The sequence below is a fragment of the Ranitomeya imitator genome, chromosome 3, assembly GCF_032444005.1.
Source record: "Ranitomeya imitator isolate aRanImi1 chromosome 3, aRanImi1.pri, whole genome shotgun sequence".
Lineage (NCBI taxonomy): Eukaryota > Metazoa > Chordata > Amphibia > Anura > Dendrobatidae > Ranitomeya > Ranitomeya imitator.
In genome coordinates, this window is record NC_091284.1 from 76,659,090 (window position 1) to 76,683,772 (window position 24,683).

The 24,683-nt window shown below is 45.4% G+C and overlaps 3 protein-coding genes across 6 annotated transcripts in view; all 3 read left to right on the top strand.

The window, feature by feature from the left end:
* Nucleotides 1-8,814, top strand: part of ARL13B (ARF like GTPase 13B) — a 79,982-nt gene extending 71,168 nt beyond the window's left edge. For 2 of the 4 annotated variants that reach the window (XM_069760984.1, XM_069760985.1), the window contains exon 11: nt 6,907-8,814. In XM_069760984.1, coding sequence (XP_069617085.1) covers nt 6,907-6,983 — 77 coding nt within the window. In that variant the 3' untranslated portion in view covers nt 6,984-8,814. The remainder of the gene's footprint in view (nt 1-6,906) is intronic. The other 2 variants (XM_069760986.1, XM_069760987.1) reach the window with 1 other exon arrangement.
* Nucleotides 8,815-12,677: 3,863 nt separating this feature from the next.
* The window catches only part of NSUN3 (NOP2/Sun RNA methyltransferase 3), a 68,143-nt gene continuing 56,137 nt past the window's right edge, over nt 12,678-24,683 (top strand). The window contains exons 1-3 of the mRNA XM_069760990.1: nt 12,678-12,792; nt 22,771-22,865; nt 23,914-24,248. Of these exons, the coding sequence (XP_069617091.1) occupies nt 22,771-22,865; nt 23,914-24,248 (430 nt within the window). The 5' untranslated portion in view covers nt 12,678-12,792. The remainder of the gene's footprint in view (nt 12,793-22,770; nt 22,866-23,913; nt 24,249-24,683) is intronic.
* Nucleotides 13,519-16,932, top strand: LOC138671555 (streptococcal hemagglutinin-like). The gene has a single exon (XM_069759732.1). The coding sequence runs from the start codon at nt 13,519-13,521 to the stop codon at nt 16,930-16,932; it is 3,414 nt and encodes a 1,137-aa protein (XP_069615833.1).

Genomic DNA, 24,683 nt, shown 5'->3' on the forward strand with positions numbered 1-24,683 from the left:
ACGAGGTTGTGCCCACTGGCCAGGGGTATGTATAACTCATAAATTCATACATAGTCTTCGTTCTCGTGTGTGTGAAACTAGCGAATCCCCGCAGTGCACAGTGTGTGCACTGCTGGGATTCGTAAGTCTGCAGTCACTCTGTGTGACTTACCAGTTTTAACCGGACAACCCCTTTAAGATCTATGGGCTGGACCCTGATCTGCACCAGATTCTGACTTCAGAGATTATTTTATATAGAAGGGGGTATTACCAGTGTGAGACATGTAACGGCTTGACAGTCTGTTCTCATAATCTCACACAGTGAGTTCAGAGATCTGCAGTGACATCAGAACTAACACAGTATAGCAGATCTGAAAGTGCAGCAGAGGTGAACTTTGTTTCATTACAAACACATTTGCAGCAGCACTTGTCCTCTCATAGTGTTGTCAGCTCCTCTGTAGAGAAGTGCCTTTATATAACTAACCTTGTCTCATTACAAACACATTTGCAGTTGTCCTCTCATAGTGCCGTCCGCTCTGCTGTACTGCCCTTCTACCAACACTGGTTGTTTGTGAGATGAAGCTGAAAATGAGGATGACAACTGCAAAGGTCTGTGTTGTTTGTAATGAGACCAGGTCAATGCTGCTGTATTTTGTTGGTTATAATCACGCATAACTCTACAGTTGCTGCTGCAAAAGTGTTTGTAATGAGAGAAAGTTCACATCTGCTGTACTGTGTTAGCTCTGCTGTACTGTTATTTATGATCTCACTGCAGAGCTGTGTGTCATTATTAGAGCAGACTATCAGTCATGACATGTCTCAGACTGGTAACGTCCCCTCTCAATTAAAATAATCTCTGTAGGCAGATTCTCAGGGAGATCAGGTTCTGGCACATAGATCTTAACAGAGGTTTTACACATAAGATAAATATAGATTTCTTTGGAGTAATAAATCGTATCGCAGATATCATTTTATTCAGCTTCCTATGACCTGCCTGGCTATGCAGATGGCTTCCTGTATAAAATCTACCATAGTCTGACAGATCCCGCACCGGCCTCTGTACGTCCTGTGCCTGCCGGACACATGTAATCGCTGCCTGCAGCAGGAACATGTTTGACCAGAACAAGCCCTACAGAAACTGTATTATTCTTTACATCTTTTTGATATTCTCTATGAAATAACTACAGTGGAGCATTATTTATTACAACTAAACTGGTAATTTACCAGTCTCACAGGCTGATACTGTCCCAACTATCGGACAGTGTGAGCGTATACAGACCCCTTTACAAGAAAAATGGAAAGGTCAACTAGTCACGTTATCCTTGGTGGAATAACAGAGGAACAGCTCCATAACAGAGCGCTGGGAGGAGACGCTCCAGGATTATTCCAATTTTAATAGAGGTACAGTTGTGCTCAAAAGTTTACATACTCCTGCAGAATTTTTGCTTTCTTGGCATTTTTTCAGAGAATATGAATGATAAACACCAAAACTTTTTCTCCACTCCTGGTTAGTGGTTGGGTGAAGCCATTTATTGTCAAACTAATGTGTTTTCTCTTTTGAAATCCTAATTGCAAACCAAAACGACCAAATGACCCTGATCAAAAATTTACATACCCCATTTCTTAATACCGTGTATTGCCCCCTCTAACATCAGTGACAGCTTGAAGTCTTTTGTGGTAGTTGTGGATGAGGTTCCTTATTTTCTCAGATTGTAAAGCTGCCCACTGTTCTTGGCAAAAAGCCTCCAGTTCCTGTAAATTCCAGGGCTGTCTGGCATGAACTGCACGCTTGAGAACTCCCCAGAGTGGCTCAATGATATTGAGGTCAGGAGACTGAGATGGCCACTTCCTTCAGAACCTTCACTTTGTTCTGCTGTAGCCAATGACCGGTCGACTTGGCCTTGTGTTTTGGATCGTTGTCATGTTGGAATGCCCAAGTACATCCCATGTGCAGCTTCCAGGCTGATGATTGCAAATTTGCCTCCAGTATTTGCTGATAACGTGCTGCATTCATCTTTCCTTTCAACTTTGACCAAGTTTCCTGTGACTTTGTAGCCTACACAGCCTCAAAACATCAGCGATCTACCTCCATGCTTTACATTAGGAATGGTGTTCCTGTCATCATAGACATTGTTGACGTCTCTCCAAATATAACGTTTATGGTTGTGGCCAAAAAGTTCAATTTTGGTCTCATCACTCCAAATTACCTTGTCCCACAAATGTTGAGGCTTGTCTCTGTGCTGTTTTGCGTATTGTAGGCGAGATACTTTGTGGAATCAGCGCAGTAATGGCTTTCTTCTGGCGTCTCGTCCATGCATCTCATTTTTCTTCAAGTTCCTCCTTTTTGTGCATCTTTAAACAACCACACCACTAGTTTTCAGAGAGTCCTGTATTTCAGCTGATGTTATTTGTGGGTTTTTCTTTGCATCCCGAACAATTTTCCTGGCAGCTGTGGATGACATTATGGTTGGTTTACCTGACCGTGGTTTTGTTTTTACAGAGCCCCTGATTTTCCATTTGTTAATCACAGTTTGAACGCTGCTGACTGGCATTACCAATTCCTTGGATATCTTTTTGTATCCCTTTCCTGTGTTATACAATTCGACTACCTTTTCCAATAGATCCGTTGACAATTCTTTTGCTTTCCCCATGACTCACAATCCAGAAACGTGAATGGCTGGATGAAAGATGCACGAGTCTGTCTGGATCGCAGAAACTCACTCGGCTTTTATGCACACACACTGATCACAAGCAAACAGATCACGGGTGAGGATGTTACCTTTAGTAGCCATTCAAATCCATTTGTGTCAACTTCTGTGCATGGAATCAGGCCAAAATCACCAGAGTATGTGAACTTTTGATCAGGGTCATTTGGATGGTTTGGGTTGTCATTATGATTTAAAAAGAGAAAACACAGTAGTCTGACAATAAATGGCTTCACCCAACCATTAACCATGAGTGGAGAAAAAGTTTTGGTGTTTATCATTCATATTCTCTGAAAAAAGGCAAAGAAAGCAAAAATTCTGCTGTGGTATGTAAACTTTTGCGTACAACTGTATAGTGTTGGATAGTGCTTGCAAAAACAAGTAACTTTCCAACGTACTTTTTATTAAAATTTGTCCATCCTCCTTTTCTTTTTTATTGTTTACTGCTTATTGCCAAGAGGATCAGCCGCCTCTGCAATCTATCGGATGTGGCCAAACGTGCAGTGCTCGCATACTCTTTTTGGTGAGCTTGTAAGCACTGCACTGAGGTTGTCTGGGGTCGCTGGCGCTCGCTGTGAGCTTTAATCCCGGCCACATTCAGTATCGATGCTTCATCAGGAGCGCACAGTTCAGGACAGCAGCGCTGCAATGTCATTTGGCCAGGAGTGCTGCAAGCCGGAAGTCATAAGGCAGATGTAGCTTCTTCTAGTCTAGATTGTATTTCGTAAAACTAGCAATACAAAAATGACTTGTCTCCTTTAAAGGTCTGGGGAAGAAAAATAAGAAAAGATCCCTACTATGACATATTGTCTGCCACATTCCAACAAATAGAAAAGAAAAAAAAAATCCCAAGTACTCCCAGCTGTGGGGTCTGGCAGCCATACTAGTCTGCAGCGTGCCGAGGGCTGGTGCCGCCTTAGTGCATGTGCGAGGAGGGAGATCCAGGCTCCTCGCCTTCCGTGTCTTCCAGGACTCGTATAGATGCCTGGCTACATATGTGGCTCTTGTATAGACCGCCTGACTGATTCCTAAATGAATGCCCACTATGTGGACCTAGACAGAAGAGCACTTCATTACTCATCTAATCTAGACATTCTGTCATAATCTATATTTTTCTATATGGTTTGTTGCTCTTTACGCTTAATAAATCATTTTCCATCCTCTGTCTTATGTGCCAGTCATTTACCTGACTTTCCTAACTTATTCTCTTACCTCTTTTATTTGTAGTCATGTCATTCTTGCTTCTTCTGTGGCCTGGACTAACATTGCTGCTAGCACGGGGCGGGAGAATCACAATCCGGCTTGGGTTTTGCAGCCATAATATGGATGTTACAAGGTGTCTGTATTCCAGCCGCCTGTGTCCACACTACGTCAGGTCTCCACGATGCAGCCTCGATGTCTAGAAGAGATCTGTGCACAAGCTAGATAACGGATTCCCAACTGATCTATTAGAGGGTCCTTCAGATTTCCCTAGGGGGGAAGGAAGGGTGCTCCAGTGTTTTTACTGGCAAGGATATCCTTGAAGATTGAGCTATTCTAGGCCTCAATCCCTGGGGATAAGCATGGAAAAGGAAAACTAGGGTTCCTTAAGCGTACCGTAAAGGTTACTACTCACATTCTTTCAGAAGCCATATGGAACATGAAAAATGGCAAACTGATGGTTGCAGTTGTGATCATTTTCCCCACTGCTTCTCATGCTGGTTTTCTTTAACACCAGACTACTTAAAACACTTATTTCCACTAACAAAAGTTTAATTTTAATAAGTAGATTTTTTAATAATAATAATTTCCACAATTGGATGTGTTTAAATAAAATGTTCCTGTGCTGAGACCTATCAATATAATCGTCTAAGGGGTACTTCAGTCTGTCTGTAACGGAAATCCCGTGTCACTGATTGGTCGCGGCCGTCAGGCTTAGTCCGGCCGCGAATTAGCCCCTCCCTACTCTCCTCCAGTGTGTCGCCCCATTCCAGACCAACTTTTTACTATTGATGCTGCCTAAGATGTAATGTTAAAAATAATAAAAAAATAAAAAATCATGCTATTCTCACCTTCCGTCGTCCACCGAAGTTGTCCCGCTCATCCCGATGCTTTCGGCAGCTTCCGTTCCCAGAGATGAGAACGGAAGCTGCTGGCCGCATCGCGAGGAGCGGGACGGCTTCGGTGGACGACGGAAGGTGAGTATATAACTATTTTTTATTTTAATTCTTTTTTTCACAGGGATATAGTGCCCACACTGCTGTATACGACGTGGGCTGTGTTATATACTACGTCGCCTGTGTTATATACTGCGTGGCTGCTATATTATGTGTGGGCTGTGCTATATATTACGTGGCCATTGTTATATACTGCGTGGCCTGTGTTATATACTGCGTGGCCTGTGTTATATACTGCGTGGCCTGTGTTATATACTGCGTGGGCTGTGTTATATAGTATGTGGCTGTGTTATATACTGCGTGGTCACTGTTATATATTGCGTGGCCTGTATTAACGCATTGGGTATTCTACAATATGTATGTATATAGCAGCCACATAGTATATAGCACAGGCCACTTAGTATTTGTCTGCTACAGTATATACTACATGGCTCCTATATACTACATGGCCTGTGCTATATACTATGTGGCTGCTATATACATACATAAATACATATTCTAGAATACCCGATGTGTTAGAATCGAGCCACCATCTAGTAATCTTATAAATGTGTCCCTGCTGTGCACTGTGTTATGGCTGTGTCTGACCGTCTGATCATACCCCAGCTCCTGGGCAGGGGCAGAGAAAAAAAATTCTACTGATATAAAATAGGTAGTGAAATGTTTTACCTTACAAAAATAATCAGCTACGATCCCCGGCTGTCCTGTCTGTATACTTTCTATTGCCTCCTCATCAGACCATGTCCCTGCACGGTCAGACACAGCCATTAAACAGTACACAGCAGGGGCACATTTATAAGATTATCTCAGCACAGGAACATTCTATTTAACACATCCGATTGTGGACATTATTATTATTCCAAGATCCTGGGAAGACCCCTTTAATTATTAAAGAGATTGTATACTTAAGAATGTCCCCAAAATGATGCATAAAAAAAGCATACTTACCAGGTTGGTGCGTGTCTCCGCTCTGATCCCTGGATCCACTGGCGATCTTGTGACACAGGCTGCAGCGCTCACATGACATTGTTAATGTGACAGGATCGCTGGCCGAGTGGAGGAGCGGTGCTGGTCCAGGAGGTGAGTTGGCATTTTTTTTAGGCAACACGATGGGGTCACTTATTAAAAGAAAATCTGTGCAAGGTTCGAGGCATGGTACAAAACCTCAAATTGGCATCATGCCCGTTCTGCTGCGGAAATTGCCGATTTTTGATGGTGTATTTTACAGTGGATCTGCGATGGATCCATCTACGCTGTTCAGTCTGACTACCTCTGCCTGTCAAGAACCATGTGAACAAGGGAAGTAGCGCCTAAAGCTACTTTCACACTAGCGTCGTTCGACGTACGTCACAATGCGTCGTTTTAGGGAAAAAACCCATCCTGCAAAGTTGCCGGTAGGATGCGTTTTTTCTCAATAGACTTTCATTAGCGACGCATTGCGACGGATTGCCACACGTCGCATCGGTCGTGCGACGGATGCGTCGTGTTTTTGCAGTCTGCCGGGACAAAATAAGTTGCATGCAACGTTTTTTTGTCCGTCGGTTTCGCTTTTCCTGACTGCGCATGCGCGGCCAGAACTCCGACCCCTCCTCTCCAGACCTTACAATGGGGCAGCGGATGCGTTGTAAAACTGCATCCGCTGCTCCCGTTGTAATTTTATTTCACAGTATGCGTCGGTACGTCAGCCCGACGCACTGCGACGGGCCCGTACCGACGCTAGTGTGAAAGTAGCCTTAGCCGCACAGGGCAAGGAGTGTCTGCATCTAAAGTTCCACCTTTTAGTTATCCTCTATTATGCTATAGAGACCTCTCGGAAGGCAGCACCAGTGGGAAGCCATGAACTGGGCCCTTCATGCCAACCCCTTTAGTGCTGCTGAAGATTCCTCTTGTTTGATGTTTCATCCAGCTAACACTCATTGATTCTTTTCCATTGAGCACTGGTCCTGATCATCAGCCCTAAGCACCATCCTCGCTCTGCATGCGCTGCCTAAGAGTTCTGAATACCTGCACCCTATGGTACTAATTGGACCATTCTTTCTTGTGTTTTGCTGTTTGTCTTGACTTAGATTTTTATGGAAAGCCACTCCCACCATTGGCAATGCGGCAAAGACCCAACAGTGACACACACGATGTCATCTCTTGAGATGCACAACAGGGACTGGTAAATGTGTGTCCTTGCGCTGGTGACCATACTATTACATCAGTATTTTATACTTGCAGAACTAGAGGCGACTAATGATTGGAACTGATGTAGCCAAGTGAGGTCCGCCACCAGTCAATGGTCCATCGGTAAGTTGGCCGATTCTGGATTACGCTTAAAGACATTGTGGATCGCCAGTGAAGATCGGAAATTGGCACCTCATGTAGAACAACGTGGGACATCAACGCCTACCAGAATGTCAAAACTATTCTCATCCAGTGTTAAAACTTTCTTATTGTTTTCTCTCAAACTTAATATTGGGAAATTTTACAGTTTTTAAACTTTTTAATAGGTCAGAAAGAGAAGCACAGTGCTCGCTAAACATTAAAGGGATTGTCTCAATTAAGATACCCCATGACAAAATGGTTGATCGGGTGATGGCGCCAAGTCCTGCTTTCACAGCAGCAAGGTGGCCACCAAATGTAGAGTCTGGTATTGTATATCAAACCTCCAGATGAATGGTTGTCTATGTAATGCAGGAGTCCACCAGAAAGGGAGCTGCTTGTAAATAGCAACCCATCTTTTTGGCTAATAGAGGGGCTACTGAGCATATTATGTCCATATGCCGTAATAGGGCATATAGATACATGTTGTCTTAAAGAGACATCCCCTTTAAGAATGGCTGAATTGGTACATATTTTGCTGCTGATTGGTCCACTTCTACATTTCCCGAGGTGATGTGTGCCCCCAGCCTACGCGGCTGTGTCACGGGGGCACAATCACATCACTATTCTTCATGTGTCCGTGTGACTCGGAGTCTCCTATGTCTGGTACCAGGTCAGACTTGTACAAACCGTAATCCACGGAAAAGCAAAACTCCATCCACAGCTAGATCCAAAATAGTTTTTGCCAGAATTTTGGCGCAAATCTGTTTGAAATGTTTCAAAATGTTGTCACTTTGAGCTTTGACACCAGTTCCTGGCTACTCTGCCACCAGAAAAAGTGTCCGAAGCTTGGCGGGGCCTCCTGGACGACAACTTCATTATAACTTACACCCCACAAGTGCCATAAATTACGACATTACGAGATGTACGGTACTTCCGGCCACGAGTAGAGCACATTTCTTGGTGTATCTGACACCTTGACCTGCGCGCACGCTTCAATCAGATACCCCAAAATTCCTCAATTTTGTATGCCAAAGCCTTTCCTTTTATTTTTTTTAAATCTATTTTATAATCTAGTCTTAAGTTTTAATGAAGATTTTTTTTATATTTTTGCTTTAAAATTACGATAATTTAAACTTCACTTAAACTCTAAGGCGCCTTTGTGGAGTTTATTGCAGTCTACCCTTTCACTTATGGAGCATTTTCACAGCGGAAAGGTCCTGAAGAATAGACAAATCATTTTTTTTAATTTGACTTCTTTGAAAACCTCAAACCAATTAAAAAAAAAAAAATCAAAGCCTGAATGTATGACAGTAGTCGTTTTTCAATAAAGTGTTTTCAGGGCGTTTTTTTTTTTAAGCCGACGCCCTCCATTAAGACTCATCAAAAACCTTGGTGGGCACGTACCCTAATACTTTCAAACCTTAGGAGCATCACAATTTACAACCAGTCATAAAAAAACAGTTTCTATGGTTTGGTGGGAGGCCGCAGCGCTGAGTCACTAGGGCATGTACCAGCCCATGATTTCAGTATTCCTGACCTTACTGTATTTGTAGCCGCCATCTTTCTACTGCTCTATAATCTTCACTGTATATAGGAAATGTATATAATTTTATGAAACCTATTGGTACACTACAAAACCTGGAGTAAAGCTGCGTGATTATCACAAAGTGCGTGTGTTTATTTCTCTTTAGGTGCTCTTTGGTTGCATGACCTTTTATAGCTCAAAGTGAAGTGTGACACATCAGGTTCGGAACCGCTGTACCAATGAAACCAGTACTAGACTTAGGGTGCGTGTCCACGGTCCGTAATGACGGCGCTTTGGACGGAGAGGAAAACCCGCTCCGCCCAAAGCACCGCCTCCTTCTGTATGCGCGGTAATTCCGGATGTGTTCATTGCACACATCTGGAATCTCCGCACCCCATACACAGGACCCTGTTATTTACAGGTAAACAGACATGCTGAGTTCTTAAAAGTGCCTGGAAACGCAGGGCCGCCGGATGCGTGTTCACACGCATGGTAGAGATGGGATTTCATAAAATCCCCTCAACTATGCTGTAACATCTGGACGCTGCGGGTTGAATGCTGCGGCTTTACTTAGCGTTCAATCCGCAGCTAATCTGGATGTATGGAAACATACCCTAAAGATCCATTTAAAGGCCTGTTTCCACCCATTCTAGCCGACTGGTCGATGAATCTGTATGGTGACAGAACGATTGTTACTACGATTTCTCTGTTCCCACACAGCATGCATCTAGTTGTCAGCACATCCCATTAAGGCAGGTTTCACACGTCAGTGGCTCCGGTACGTGAGGGGACAGTTTCCTCACGTACCGGAGACAATTTCCTCACGTACCGGAGACACTGACTCACGTAGACACATTAAAATCAATGTGTCTCTGCACATGTCAGCGTGTTTTCACGGACCGTGTGTCCGTTTGAAAAAACACGGAGACATGTCAGTGTTCGTGGGAGCGCACGTATTACACGGACCCATTAACGTCAATGGGTCTGTGTAAAACACGTACCACACACAGATGTTGTCCGTGTGCCGTGCAGGAGACAGCGCTACAGTAAGCGCTGTCCCCCCAGCGTGGTGCTGAAGCCACTATTCATTTCTTGTCTCCAGCATCATTTGCTGTATAGAAGATATGAAAAATGTTTTTTTTTGGGTGTTTAAAAAACAGATCCCTGTCCCCAACCCCCTCCCACCCCCTGTGCGCCCCCCCCCCCCCCCCATGGGAGGTGGAGCTACATATTCGTCACTGTAATAGGCGGCACCACGTGACCGCTCATACAGGAGAAGCTGTGGCGAGGACAGGAAGCAGCGCCAGCGAGGGAGCCGGGTAAGTATTTTATAAACAGCGGGGGGGCGGACAGGGGGTGGATCTGTTTTTTAAACACCCCAAAAAAACATTTTTCATATCTTCTCCCCAGCGAACGATGCTGGAGAGAAGAAATGAATAGCGGCTTCAGCACCAGATGCAGGGGACAGCGCTTAACTGTAGCGCTGTCTCCTGCACAGTGCGTGTGGTACCCAGTCGGCACACGGATGCTGCACGTGTGCCACACTGATGTACCACGTGAGCACACAGACACGGATAATTCCGGTACCGTAATTATCTGGACGTGTGAGACTGGCCTAAGGCTGTGTTCACCTGTCCAGTAATCATCTGTTAGAACAGATCCAGCAAAGATTTTTGTTGACATAAAAAGTTGTGCAGACTGAACTTTTTTGTCCAGCTAAAAAATAAAAATTATTTGGATCTGTTTTTGTAACATGAATTCTATGGAAAACGAATACGTTAATTAGCCATTTTTCTTTTATTTGTAAAGGATCAGTTTTTTGCTTACTGGATCCGTTACAGCTGGCTAATTAGCTGAGCCGTTTTTCATAGACTTCAATGTTAAAAAAACCTGATCGAGCAGAGAGAAAGTTTTTAAAATCCAACAAACGTCGTGTCTGCACAACATTTTTTTTGCCAAAGAATTGCTGCTGGATCTGTTCCAACTGCTTACTGGACATGTGAACACAGACTAACAGTTGAATGGCCGATGTGAACAAACAAATCAGCGGTGGCTGATCGGCAGCGCGATCACATGGGCGATGATCCAGAATGATAACTCCCATGTACACGCATTTATCGGCCTTTATATTTACAGGGTGATAATGATCCTGATGGGGTTTGGGGAAGTTTTTTGGGAAATCAAATTTACACATTAAAGTAAAAAAAAAAAAAAAAACATGAAAAACCATTTGTCTCCGGTGTGTGTGAATAGGATTTTATAAATCCGCTGACGTCCAATAGTGCAAGCTGACATTTCCTTCCCATGTGAGAACTCTGCCATTGACTCTTCGGGGTTAAAGCTCCGTCCATTTTGGACTAAGTCATCACACTGGACTGAATTGCAAAGGCGGATACTTATTTTTTTTTTCCCCCTCCTCTCCCCAACTCCTAAGTTACTTCAAATAAAAAGATTCAAAAGTTTAAAGATCAGAATATATATTTTATTGATATACAAGAGATCAAAGTTTAAAAATGAAATCACAAAAGAATAAAAGGAGACATAAAATGGCAGAGGCGCCATGGACAATCTGAATCATGACGTAGGGCCGACTAGGGGAGATCAAAACAGAGAGGTTAGAAAGCAAGAGGAATCCAGGGCATCGTTCACAGGAGGGACAAGACCCCCACAAAGTGCTGAGCAATGTATATAGACTGCAGGAAGCAGGAGTGTGACAAGGGACATACCCAGCCACCAGCCCCCGAGTAACCAGGGCTCAGAAGGAAGGACTGGCCATGGGTGCTAATACCGGAGCGGACAGCACTCCTCTTCAGGATGACGCCTTCATGGTGGCCTTCTGTACATCCTTGCCCTTATTGTCTAGGTGGGCACATGCATTCTTCCTCATGGAGCACAGTGGCAGGAGCCTGCCGGGTACAGGCCTAGTGCGGCTCATTGTTCCCTTTTTTGTATCTGTTTCTTGCCCAATGTTGGTGCTGGTAAGAGCAGTCAGAACAGCGCAGTGTGAACAGGCCGCGCTCACGCCTCAGACGGCCGCGGAGCGGAGGGGCCACTGATCACTATGGGGTCGCTCTGCGTTCTGTCCTGGGGTCAGCGGTTACATCAGCAGAGACTGTTTTAAACAGACGGACCCCATAATACTGCGGACCACAGTCACACCCTCAGTATTTGGTCAGTATTTTACCTCAGTATGTGTAAGGCTACTTTCACACTAGTGTTAACTGCAATCCGCCACAATGCGTCGTTTTGCAGAAAAAAAACGCATCCTGCAAAAGTGCTTGCAGGATGCGTTTTTTCCCCATAGACTTGTATTGACGACGGATTGCCACACGTCGCATGCGTCGTGCGACGGATGCGTTGTGCTTTGGCGGACCATCGGGTGCAAAAAACGCTACATGTAACGTTTTTTGCTCCTGATGGACCGCTTTTTCCGACCGCACATGCGCAGCCGGAACTCCGCCCCCACCTCACAATGGGGCAGCGGATGCGCCGGAGAAATGCATCCGCTGCACCCATTGTGCAATGCAGCAAACGCTAGCGTCAGAATCTCTGCCCGACGCATTGTGACGGGGAGATTCCGACACTAGTGTGAAAGTAGCCTTAGTCAAAACCAGGAGTGGAACAATTAGAGGAAAAGTATAATAGAAACATATGCCCCACTTCTGCATTTATCACCCACTCCTGGATTTAGCTACAAACACTGAACGTGGCCGCAGTTTGTCTCTTCCTAAACCTAGCCTTGTTTTGGAAGGACCAGTGTGCTGGCACTTGTAGTGTGCGCTGCTCGGACCTTTCTTTCCCTGGCTGGTTTCGTCCACAGTAACAGTAATAGCCTCACACCTGTAACACCATGACATGGCGGTAATACCATCATGATAGAGGCCGTGCTCATCACACTGTCACAGGGGACACGGAAGGCCAGAGCCAGCGAACACCTGAACTACAGAGCGAACAACTACTGAACTACAGAGCCCACAATGCGCCTCTCCCGGAAGTGACGTACTGCGCGCTGTCACATGACCACTGGGTCGCTCGCTTGTTTTATTTTGACCCTTTCGATTCCGGAATGTCATCTCGTTACTGCACGTGGAGGTGATTGTGCGCGGTCAGACCGCAGCAGGTGAGTAAACTGCATAATATGCCCCAGTTCACATTACTCGGCTGGGTCCATGCGGGAGAGAATGTTCTGCTGCTCCAGATCAGAGAAGTGACCGCAGCCGCTGTGGCGGAGTCCACCGATCGGGAAGACGCAGACCGGGCGCACCGCTCATCATTGTTATTGTGTACGGGCACAACCAAGGGCACGTGGGTGATCATACACATGACCACGCCCACACGCGGGACACCACGCCCACACGAAATAGGCCCCTCCCATCACCAGCAGATAATGCGATCATATTGTAGTGAAATTGTGGAAATCTCAGGACGGAGGCGGGAAATGCTGGAATGGCGTTTTCCAAACATCTGGAACTATTCAGTATCCAGTATAAGGCGCAGATACCCCGGCACTCACCGCCCTGGCTGCTATCAGTCAGGTTATTAGTGACTGAGTGCACTTGGCCTGAAAATCATCAAAGTCCGCTGCTGGCAGCTCCCTGTACATTGATGACTCATGCTGCCTGGTGACGTCCTGAAGAAAATGAGTCGTGCTGTTAGTGCACCTGCCATGAAGCCTAGAGGGGTCCGGCTGCCGTACATTATACCACCTCACACCATAATCCCAGGACCTGGGTGACGTTACCTGGTAGGGCCGCAGCATGCAAGGCCAACGTGGTCTCTATTCCAGTCTCCATGTATGACTGCATCAAAGACAAAGCGGACTCACGGCTGACGAAGACAGACCTCCATGCAGACCTCCATACTGACCTCCATACTGACCTCCATACAGATCTACATACTGACCTCCATACAGACCTCCATACAGACCTCCATACAGACTTCCAAACTGACCTCCATACAGACCTCAATAATGACCTCCATGCAGACCTCCATACAGACTTCCAAACTGACCTCCATACAGACCTCCATACAGACCTCAATAATGACCTCCATACAGATCTACATACAGACCTCCATACTGACCTCCATACAGACCTCAATAATGACCTCCATACTGACCTCCATACAGACCTCCATACTGACCGCCATACTGACCTCCATACTGACCTCGATACAGATCTACATACAGACCTCCATACAGACCTCCATACAGACCTCCATACTGACCTCCATACAGACCTCCATACTGACCTCCATACTGACCTCGATACAGATCTACATACAGACCTCCATACAGACCTCCATACTGACCTCCATACTGACCTCGATACAGATCTCCATACAGACCTCCATACTTACCTCCATACTGACCTCCATACAGATCTACATACAGACCTCCATACTGACCTCCATACTGACCTCCATACAGACCTCAATAATGACCTCCATACAGACCTCCATACTGACCTCCATACAGACCTCCATACTGACCTCGATACAGACCTCCATACAGACCTCCATACTGACCTCCATACTGACCTCCATACAGACCTCCATACTGACCTCGATACAGACCTCCATACAGACCTCCATACTGACCTCCATACTGACCTCCATACAGACCTCAATAATGACCTCCATACAGACCTCCATACTGACCTCCATACAGACCTCCATACTGACCTCCATACTGACCTCGATACAGACCTCCATACAGACCTCCATACTGACCTCCATACTGACCTCCATACAGACCTCCATACTGACCTCGATACAGATCTACATACAGACCTCCATACAGACCTCCATACTGACCTCCATACAGACCTCCATACTGACTTCCATACTGACCTCGATACAGATCTCCATACAGACCTCCATACTTACCTCCATACTGACCTCCATACAGATCTACATACAGACCTCCATACTGACCTCCATACTGACCTTCATACAGACCTCCACACTGACCTCCATACAGACCTCAATAATGACCTCCATACAGACCTCCATACTGACCTCCATACAGATCTCCATACAGACCTCCATACTGACCTCCATACTGACCTCCATACAGACCTCCATACTGACCTCCATACTGACCTCCATACAGATCTCCATACAGACCTCCATACAGACCTCCATACAGATCTACATACAGACCTCCATACTGACCTCCATACAGATCTACATACAGACCTCAATACTGATCTCCATACTGACCTCCATACTGACCTCCATACAGATCTCCATACAGACCTCCATACTGACCTCCATACAGATCTACATACAGACCTCAATACTGATCTCCATACTGACCTCCATACAGACCTCCATACTGACCTCCATACTGACCTCCATACAGATCTACATACAGACCTCCATACTGACCTCCATACAGATCTACATACAGACCTCAATACTGATCTCCATACTGACCTCCATACAGACCTCCATACTGATCTCCATACAGATCTCCATACAGACCTCCATACTGACCTCCATACAGATCTACATACAGACCTCCATACAGATCTACATACTGACCTCCATACAGATCTACATACAGACCTCCATACTGACCTCCATACTGACCTCCATACAGATCTCCATACTGACCTCCATACAGATCTACATACAGACCTCCATACTGACCTCCATACTGACCTCCATACAGACCTCCATACAGACCTCCATACTGACCTCCATACTGACCTCCATACAGATCTCCATACAGACCTACATACAGATCTCAATACAGACCTCCATACAGATCTACATACAGACCTCCATACTGACCTCCATACAGATCTACATACAGACCTCAATACTGATCTCCATACTGACCTCCATACTGACCTCCATACAGATCTCCATACAGACCTCCATACTGACCTCCATACAGATCTACATACAGACCTCAATACTGATCTCCATACTGACCTCCATACAGACCTCCATACTGACCTCCATACTGACCTCCATACAGATCTACATACAGACCTCCATACTGACCTCCATACTGACCTCCATACTGACCTCCATACAGATCTCCATACAGACCTCCATACTGACCTCCATACAGATCTACATACAGACCTCAATACTGATCTCCATACAGACCTTCATACTGACCTCCATACTGACCTCAATACTGACCTCCATACAGATCTACATACAGACCTCCATACTGACCTCCATACAGATCTACATACAGACCTCAATACTGATCTCCATACTGACCTCCATACAGACCTCCATACTGACCTCCATACAGATCTACATACAGACCTCCATACAGATCTACATACTGACCTCCATACAGATCTACATACAGACCTCCATACTGACCTCCATACTGACCTCCATACTGACCTCCATACTGACCTCCATACAGATCTCCATACTGACCTCCATACAGATCTACATACAGACCTCCATACTGACCTCCATACAGACCTCCATACAGATCTCCATACAGACCTCCATACAGACCTCCATACAGATCTACATACAGACCTCCATACTGACCTCCATACAGATCTACATACAGACCTCAATACTGATCTCCATACTGACCTCCATACTGACCTCCATACTGAACTCCATACAGATCTCCATACAGACCTCCATACTGACCTCCATACAGATCTACATACAGACCTCAATACTGATCTCCATACTGACCTCCATACAGATCTACATACAGACCTCCATACTGACCTCCATACAGACCTCCATACAGACCTCCATACAGATCTCCATACAGACCTCCATACAGACCTCCATACAGATCTCCATACAGACCTCCATACTGACCTCCATACAGATCTACATACAGACCTCAATACTGATCTCTATACTGACCTCCATACAGACCTCCATACTGACCTCCATACTGACCTACATACAGACCTCCATGCAGACCTCCATGCAGATCTACATACAGACCTCCATGCAGACCTCCATGCAGACCTCCATACTGACCTCCATACTGACCTCCATACAGACCTCCATACAGACTTCCATACAGACTTCCATACAGACCTTCATGCAGACCTCCTTACAGACCTCCATACAGACCTCCATGCAGACTTCCATGCAGACTTCCATACAGACCTCCTTACTGACCTCCATACTGACCTCCATACTGACCTGCAGTGCCGTCCCGCTCTGCACCATGATAGCCTGTGTGAGCGCTGGTGTGAGGTCAGCAGACTCCTGTGGCTGGGTGTCTGTCATGTACCCGAATGTTGGATAGATCCCTCCTGATGGATTGTGTGGACACTGTTTGATGCCTCAGGTCAGGGTCACACTTTGGAGTGCAATGTGAGAAACTCTCACATCAATACCCGGCACTGCCGCCGGCACTCGGACTGGAGCGTTCAGCTGCACTGAAATACAGGCATCCGAGTGCCGGGTATTGAGGCGAGAGTTTCTCGCATTGAACTCACAAGTGTGACCCCAGCCCTAGGCCAGTTTCACACGTCCAGATAATTCCAGTACCGTATAAAATCGGTACTGGAGTTATCCGTGTCCGTGTGCTCACGTGGCACATCAGTGTGGCACACGTGTGCCCACTCGGTACCACACGTACCGTGCAGGAAACCGCTAAAGTTTAGCGCTGTCCCCTGCATCGTGCTGAATCCACGATTTATTCATATTTTCTCTGCAGCAAACGCTGCTGCAGGGAAGATATGAATCGTGGATTCAGCACCAGTGGGGGGGACAGCGCTTAATGTAGCGCTGTCCCCTGCACGGCACACGGACTGCACACGGACAACGTCCGTGTGCGGTACGTGTTTTACACGGACCCATTGACTTTAATGGGTCAGTGTAATCCGTGCGCTCCCACGAACACTGACATGTCTCCATGTTTGGCACACGGAGACACGGTCCGCAAAAAATCACTGACATCTGAACAGATGCATTGATTTTTATGTGTCTACGTGTGTCAGCGGCTCCGGTACGTGAGGAAACTGTCACCTCACGTACCGGAGCCACTAACGTGTGAAACCGGCCTTAAAGGGGTTGTCTGGTCCAAATTAATAAGTCTGAAGTCGCTCTGTGTGACTGCAGACTTATGAATCCCCCCAAAGCATACACTGTGCGCTGCAGGGATTGGATCGGAGGGTATATATGAGTTACACATACTCCCGGGCAGTGGGTGCGGCCTCGCTCTCCATACACTTCTATGAAGTGAGCCCATGCCCTCTAGTCGGCCATGCCCACTGTCTGTCCGAGTCACTATATGATCCGCTGCCACGGCTCAATAGACGTGTATGGAGAGCGGCTGCGCCCACTGCCCGGGAGTCGTACATACCCTCCACTCAGAAAGCGGTGAATCCCTGCACAGTGACTCCACACTTATGGATTTGCAATTCCTTTAAACTTGTCTTACAGCTCTGTCAAAAATGAAGAGACCACTAGATCAAATCCCTGTCAGGGGCAGCCCAATCTCCAGACCTGAACCCCATTGAAAACCTCTGGAATGTAATGAATAGGATGATGGATAGTCACAAGCCATCAAACAAAGAAGAACTGCTGACATTTTTGTGCCAGAAGCCGTGTGAAAGACTGGAGGAAAGCATGCCAAGATTCATGAAAGCTGTGATTAAAAATCATGGTTATTCCACAAAATATTGATTTCTGATCTCTTCCTGAGTTAAAACATTAGTATTGTTGTTTCTAAATTTTTATGAACTTGTTTTCTTTGCATTATTTGAGGTCTGAAAGCACAGGGTTTTTTTAATTTTGACTATTTCTCCTTTTCACAAAAAAAAACCCAAAATTTATTCCTTGCAAATTTGGAGACATGTTGTCAGAAGTTTATAGAATAAAAACAATTTACAATTTACTCAAAAATATACCTATAAAGATAAAAATCAGACAAACTGAACATTTTGCTGTGGTCTCTTAATTTTTGCCAGAGCTGTATTTCACTTGCAGCGCAGCACGGATCGCTAGGCGCCATTCTTCTAATCTGACAATCCAATCAGTTCATTGATTCTGTCTCTTTTAGTTTGTGAAAAGTGGTGATAACTGGTTTCGGCAGCTCTCGGGTCACCAGACTGTCCTCCCACTAGACGGGATCCCATATTTGAGGATTCATGTGACTACAGAATGAAGGCTTTAGAGACTGATCGTAGCGATATCTGCTTTGTCCTCCGAGGTGTTGCCATGTCGATGCTGTGGCGCGTGTGTGTATATAATATAAATATTTCATGCAATGCTTGAATAAAGGTGCCCTATATTGTCTATATAATATAGGAGAAAAGAGTGATTGGCGCAGATGTCCCTGGCTGGGCAGGGGGCTCAGCACTACATGCCATATGGCTACCTTTGCACACCATTTTTGCTGCTTTTTTGGTGCTGGTATAAAAAATGGCCTGTTTGTCTTTTTTTTTTTTCTTTTTTTTTAGAAGCGTTTTTGCTGGGTTTTTTTTTTTTTCTTGTTTGTTTTTTTGGTCGTACACGTAATGCTAAGTTGACGACATTATTGCTCTCATTGGTGGTCTCCCATATTCTGGGCTTGTGTGGAGTTTTCTTGCTTAGTTTCTTTCCGCATCTGTATCTTTTGATTTTTCCTCCCCCTGAACGTTCCTCTGACTCTCACTCAGGTTCCTTTATCTCCATTTGTTCAGTTTTATGTAGAATTGGAAATTATTTTAATTATGAAGAATGAAACCTTAGCGAAGCCAAATAGCCGCACTTGGGACCGAGCACCCGACTTCCTCTCATCATTAAACTTAGTGCAGGTCAGCCGCAATAAGCAAGGTGCAAAAAATTGGAACCAGTTGGATTTTGAGACTTGTTTTTTTTTTTTTTTTAGTACCCTAATGGTCACTTGCACAATCACAGCCAAAGCCACCGTCTAACCCAGTGTTCCCCAACTCCGGTCCTCGAGAGCCACCAACAGGTCATGTTTTCAGGATTTCCTTAGTATTGCACAGGTGTTGGAATTCTTGCCTGTCCAGGTGATGGAATTATCACCTGTGCAATACAAAGGAGATCCTGAAACCATGACCTGTTGGTGGCTCTCGAGGACCAGAGTTGGGGAACACTGGTCTAACCCCAGAATAATACAGCATTGATGGCATTCGGCAGACTGGACCACACTTTTTTTGTCCCATTGCTAAATTCGTAGGCAAATCTTAGACCCGGTTGTTGGGTGGTCTCGCCTGGTTCCCTTGTTTGCAGCTCAAAAATAATATTGTCAGTTTATTATAGATACGGTATATTTTTGGCCAGTGTGATGTGGAGATATCTGACCACCGAGGCCTCTGCACTGGAAACACCTGCAACAAAGTGACCTGTTTGTGAGATAAGCCCTATGACCTGTGGATAGGGCACCGTGTGGCCGCCGTTGTCTATGGGCTTCTTTTTTGGTGATGTAGTGGCAATACTAGTAAATATGCACAGGTCGTAATCCAATAATATCCAGAGATAGCAAAGCGGAGAGCCAAAGGCTAATAAAGGAGGAGAATCCAGGTCATTGTGGCTTCAGTGTAACATCAGTCATACAGTGCAGTGTGCAGTCATGGCCTTGTGAGGTATCTGCAGCCAGTAGTGGAGGTTGACGAATCCTCATTGTCATGTGCAACCCACAGTTATGGACATTCCCTGTTGGCAGAGATCTCGCCATTACTCGGTTTGTACGTAGAGCTGGATGATGAGTAAGGAAAATACTTCACTTCCTTAAGACTATACCCAGGAGCTGTGTGTGTGATGATCAGGCTGTCCTAGTACTGTGTGGCGACTGTAACCGCTCCCTGCTGTGCCCCGACGCCTAAGGGTATGTGTCCACGTTCAGGATTTGGTCAGGATTTTATGCAGGTAAAATCCTGACCAAATCTGCACCTGAGGTCACTGGCAGGTCACCTGCGCTGTCCTTGCGTTTTTTCTGCAATGTAAGGACATGCTGCATTCTTAAAAGATGTGCGTTTCTGCGGGTCTGCCGCATGCATCTTTTAATGCATAGTGGAGATGGGATTTCATGAAAACCCCTCCACGATGCTGTAACATCTGGACGCTGCGTTTTTGACGCTGCGGCTCAACGCAGCGTAAAAAACGCAGCGTTTCCTGAACGTGGAAACATACCCTAAAAGTGAGCAGCAGCAGGGAGGAAATACAGTGAAGGAGATAAGTATTTGATCCCGTGCTGATTTTTTAAGCTTGACCACTGACAAAGACATGAACAGTCTATAATTTTAAGGGTAGGTTAATATTAACTATTACATTTATTTTCATTTTGCCGTGAGAAATAAGTATTTGATCCCCTCCCAACCATTAAGAGTTCTGGCTCCTACAGACCAGTTAGATGCTCCTAATCAACTCGTTACCTGCATTAAAGACAGCTGTCTTACATAGTCACCTTTATAAAAGACTCCTGTCCACAGACTCAATCAGTCAGACTCTAACCTCTACAACATGGGCAAGACCAAAGAGCTTTCTAAGGATGTCAGGGACAAGATCATAGACCTGCACGAAGCTGGAATGGACGACAAAACCATAAGTAAGATGCTGGGTGAGAAGGAGACAACTGTTGGTGCAATAGTAAGAAATGACCCAAAGAACACCGTCCCCACTGTCAAGCATGGAGGTGGAAGCATTAAGTTTTGGGGATCTTTCCATTGCATGTTCACATTTGTATGGTTTGCTTGCCTCCAGGAGATGAATGTATAATATTTGGTTGATTCGTTTAAGGGGTGTTCCCATCTCCAAGACCATATCCCAATATGTAGTAGGTGTAATTATATTAACAAATACCTCCAATTTACGACCACTCCTATAGTGACAGTGCTCGTAACCAGTTAGTGGTCGTAACCATGGAGGGTCAATCTGGGCGGTAGCCCAGGGCCCAGTGGCCCAGTGGTCATCACTGGTGAGTCAGTGTTACCTATACACTGACACTATACACTGTAAACTATATACAGAGGTCCTGTGTACAATGTCACCAGTGATCACTGTATTACCTATACATTATATACAGAGCTCCTGTGTATAATGTCACCAGTGATCACTGTATTACCGATACATTATATACAGAGCTCCTGTGTACAATGTCGCCAGTGATCGCTGTATTACCTATACATTATATACAGAGCTCCTGTGTATAATGTCACCAGTGATCACTATTACCTGTACACAGACACTGCATACTAAGTACAGATCTCCTGTGTATAATGGCACTGATGGTGATAGTATTGTATTTTTTTTATTACTGATCAGTATTGTAGTATTCAGTCACTATGTGGTGGTAATATGTGATCTGGAAATGGTGTTGCGGTATTTGTCCCTTGTATGTGCTATTTGGTCACCAAGTGGTGGTAATATGTGGTCTTGACATGGTGCGGTGGTATTTGTTCCTTGTATGTGATATTATTCGATCACTGTGGTTGTAATTTGTGGTCTGGTCATGGTTCGGTGGTATTTGTTCCTTGTATGTGATATTGGTCAAAATATACCTAAATTGCATTGCATATTTTAACAAATATTTAATGGGTTACAGTAGAGTAGGGCCCGGCCATTTTTCTGGAATAATCTGGTTCAGGTATAACATGACCCCCGTCACATGACCCCCGTCACATGACCCCCGTCACATGACCCCCGTCACATGACCCCCGTCACATGACCCCCGTCACATGACCGGGGGGGCCCACAGTGTCTGAACAGCCCGGGGCCCTGGCTACGCTTAATCCACCCCTGACTGCAGTGCCCTGCACATTGGTTAACCAATATAGCGAATCAGAAGAACTATCTACATTTCTAATTGGAGGTATTTGCTAATATTATTATTACACCTATTACATATTGGGATAGGGTTTTGGAGATGGGAATACCCTTTTTTTCTTTAGTTATGATGTACCAGCATTTTATGTACAGAACCTGCATCTTCATAATACACAGGTTACATAAATATTCAGATAAGCAAAGTAGTCCGTAATGATAGTGAAATATACAGGCACAACGCTGCACCCCATGTCTTTGCTATACTAGCTTTACTAACTGACCTTTGGCAGGCGGCGGGTGCCATCAGCAGGGTCATGGCTACACTTATTTGTCTCTTCCTAAATTTTGTCTTTTTCTGTTTCCATAGATGGCAAGGCTGAGAAGACAGATTTGCCGTGCCGTGCTGGATCACTTTGATAAGGCGTATTCCCATGAGCTGGGGGATCAGTGGCAGACAGTCAGGTAAGTTTAACGATCAAGTTACAAAACCGTTGCATAAAGCGGAGCACATATTGGAGCGTACTTGGCAGCTTCCTGAAGGGTTTGTGCCGAAGAGCACACCGGGCATCGGAAACTTTCCTCCAAACCACACACTGCACCCAGTTTATGGACACCCCGCCCCTTCTCCATCCCCATTTCTTGTGCCCCTAAATATGTATTTGGAGGACACCATCTGTCTGAAGATGCAGCCCTCCTGAATCTGATACGGGAGGATGCACACAACGTCTTTTTTTTTTTTTTGGTGGATTCCGATCCTCTTGAAAAGGTGCCACAGCAATGTAAGGCTACTTTGACACATCAGGTTTTTGCCGTCAGGCACAATCCGGTGAATTTTGAAAAAAACGGATCAGTTTTTTGTTTTTTTCCACCGGATCCATTTTTTTCTCATAGACTTGTATTAGTGCTGAATGGCCAAATGTTTCATCCCTTTTTTGCTGGATCCATCAAAAATTATTTTTCCGGCGGCCGGAGAAAACATACAGAGGAACTTTTTTTCTGTCCAGCGAAAAAACACCCAGCGTAGCTGCATCTGCCCCGTAGCTCCATATCTCTCTCTTTCTCTTCCCCCTGATGCCATGGAGAAGCTGCAGCTTCACCTCCCTCCTCCCCATCTACTGTTTGCCATCACATTAATATGGAGACATTACCCTGTTACTCAGCAGCTATTCTCTACTACTACTACTCTCAACAATGGCCGACCTTAGTCTAATATGTCTGGCCACATCTATGAGGTTTCTGACCATTCACAGGGAGTCTGCAGGTGAGACGGAAGCTGCCGGAAAGCGGGAATATGTCACCTGAGATCTCTCGTATCGTTTAATACATTCACATATTTTACTGATTTATGCAAAAAATATAATTATAGGGAAACGCTCTGTCTTCTACATTTGAACGTTGGTTGTTATCGGTAGAGAGGAAACATGTTTTTAGCTAAAAGGGTTTATAATAATAATAGAATAATAATGCTCTGCCGTCTATGTGGATGTAATCATACGTGTGCCATCCGCAGGGCAGTGCTGACGTCCCCCGGCCTCTGGCAGTACGCCGTCTTACTGAATAATTTCCAGTGCAGTTTGGAGACGGAGAAGCGTCTGTCGATGTGCGGTTACCACCAGATCACTCATCAAACCTTTCCTGCATCGCTGAGGTGCTACATCAACCGGAATCCTGGGAAATTTCCTTCACAGCGCCACCAAACTGGAGAGATTAAAGGGTATTACATCCTGAACGCTTCTTCCCTGCTACCGGTGCTGGCGTTGGATGTCCGCCATGGAGAGAGAGTCCTGGATATGTGTGCTGCCCCCGGTGGCAAATCTGTAACACTGCTGCAGTGTGCATCGCCAGGTAACTGTCTGAGGTTGTCTTATGCTTAGTAGGATTTCCCGCTGTTTTATTAAAGTTACCATTGAGAAATAGTGATGAGCGAACGTGCCTTACCTGAGCACGATGCTGGGTTATCCGAGAATCTGGGCGCGCTCGTATATTATGTTCGAGTCCCTGCGGCTGCATAATTTGCAGCTGTTACACAGCCTGAACACATGTGGGGTTTCCCTAACAGCTGCAAATCATGCAGCCGCAGGGACTAGAACATAATATACGAGCACGCCCAGATACTCTATCCGATAAGACAAGACATTATCCGAACACGTTCGCTCATCACTATTGAGAAGCCATCCTAACAAAACAAAAAAGACCCACGTACTACGAGAATCCGCTCCCATAGTCCGGCTGACCACACATCAATCACCGTAGTCTGCCGCCAATTAGTGACCTCAGCGG

Excerpts from the sequence above, each read along its gene's own strand:
- LOC138671555 (XM_069759732.1), top strand. The coding sequence starts at position 13,519 with ATGCAGACCTCCATACTGACCTCCATACTGACCTCCATACAGATCTAC.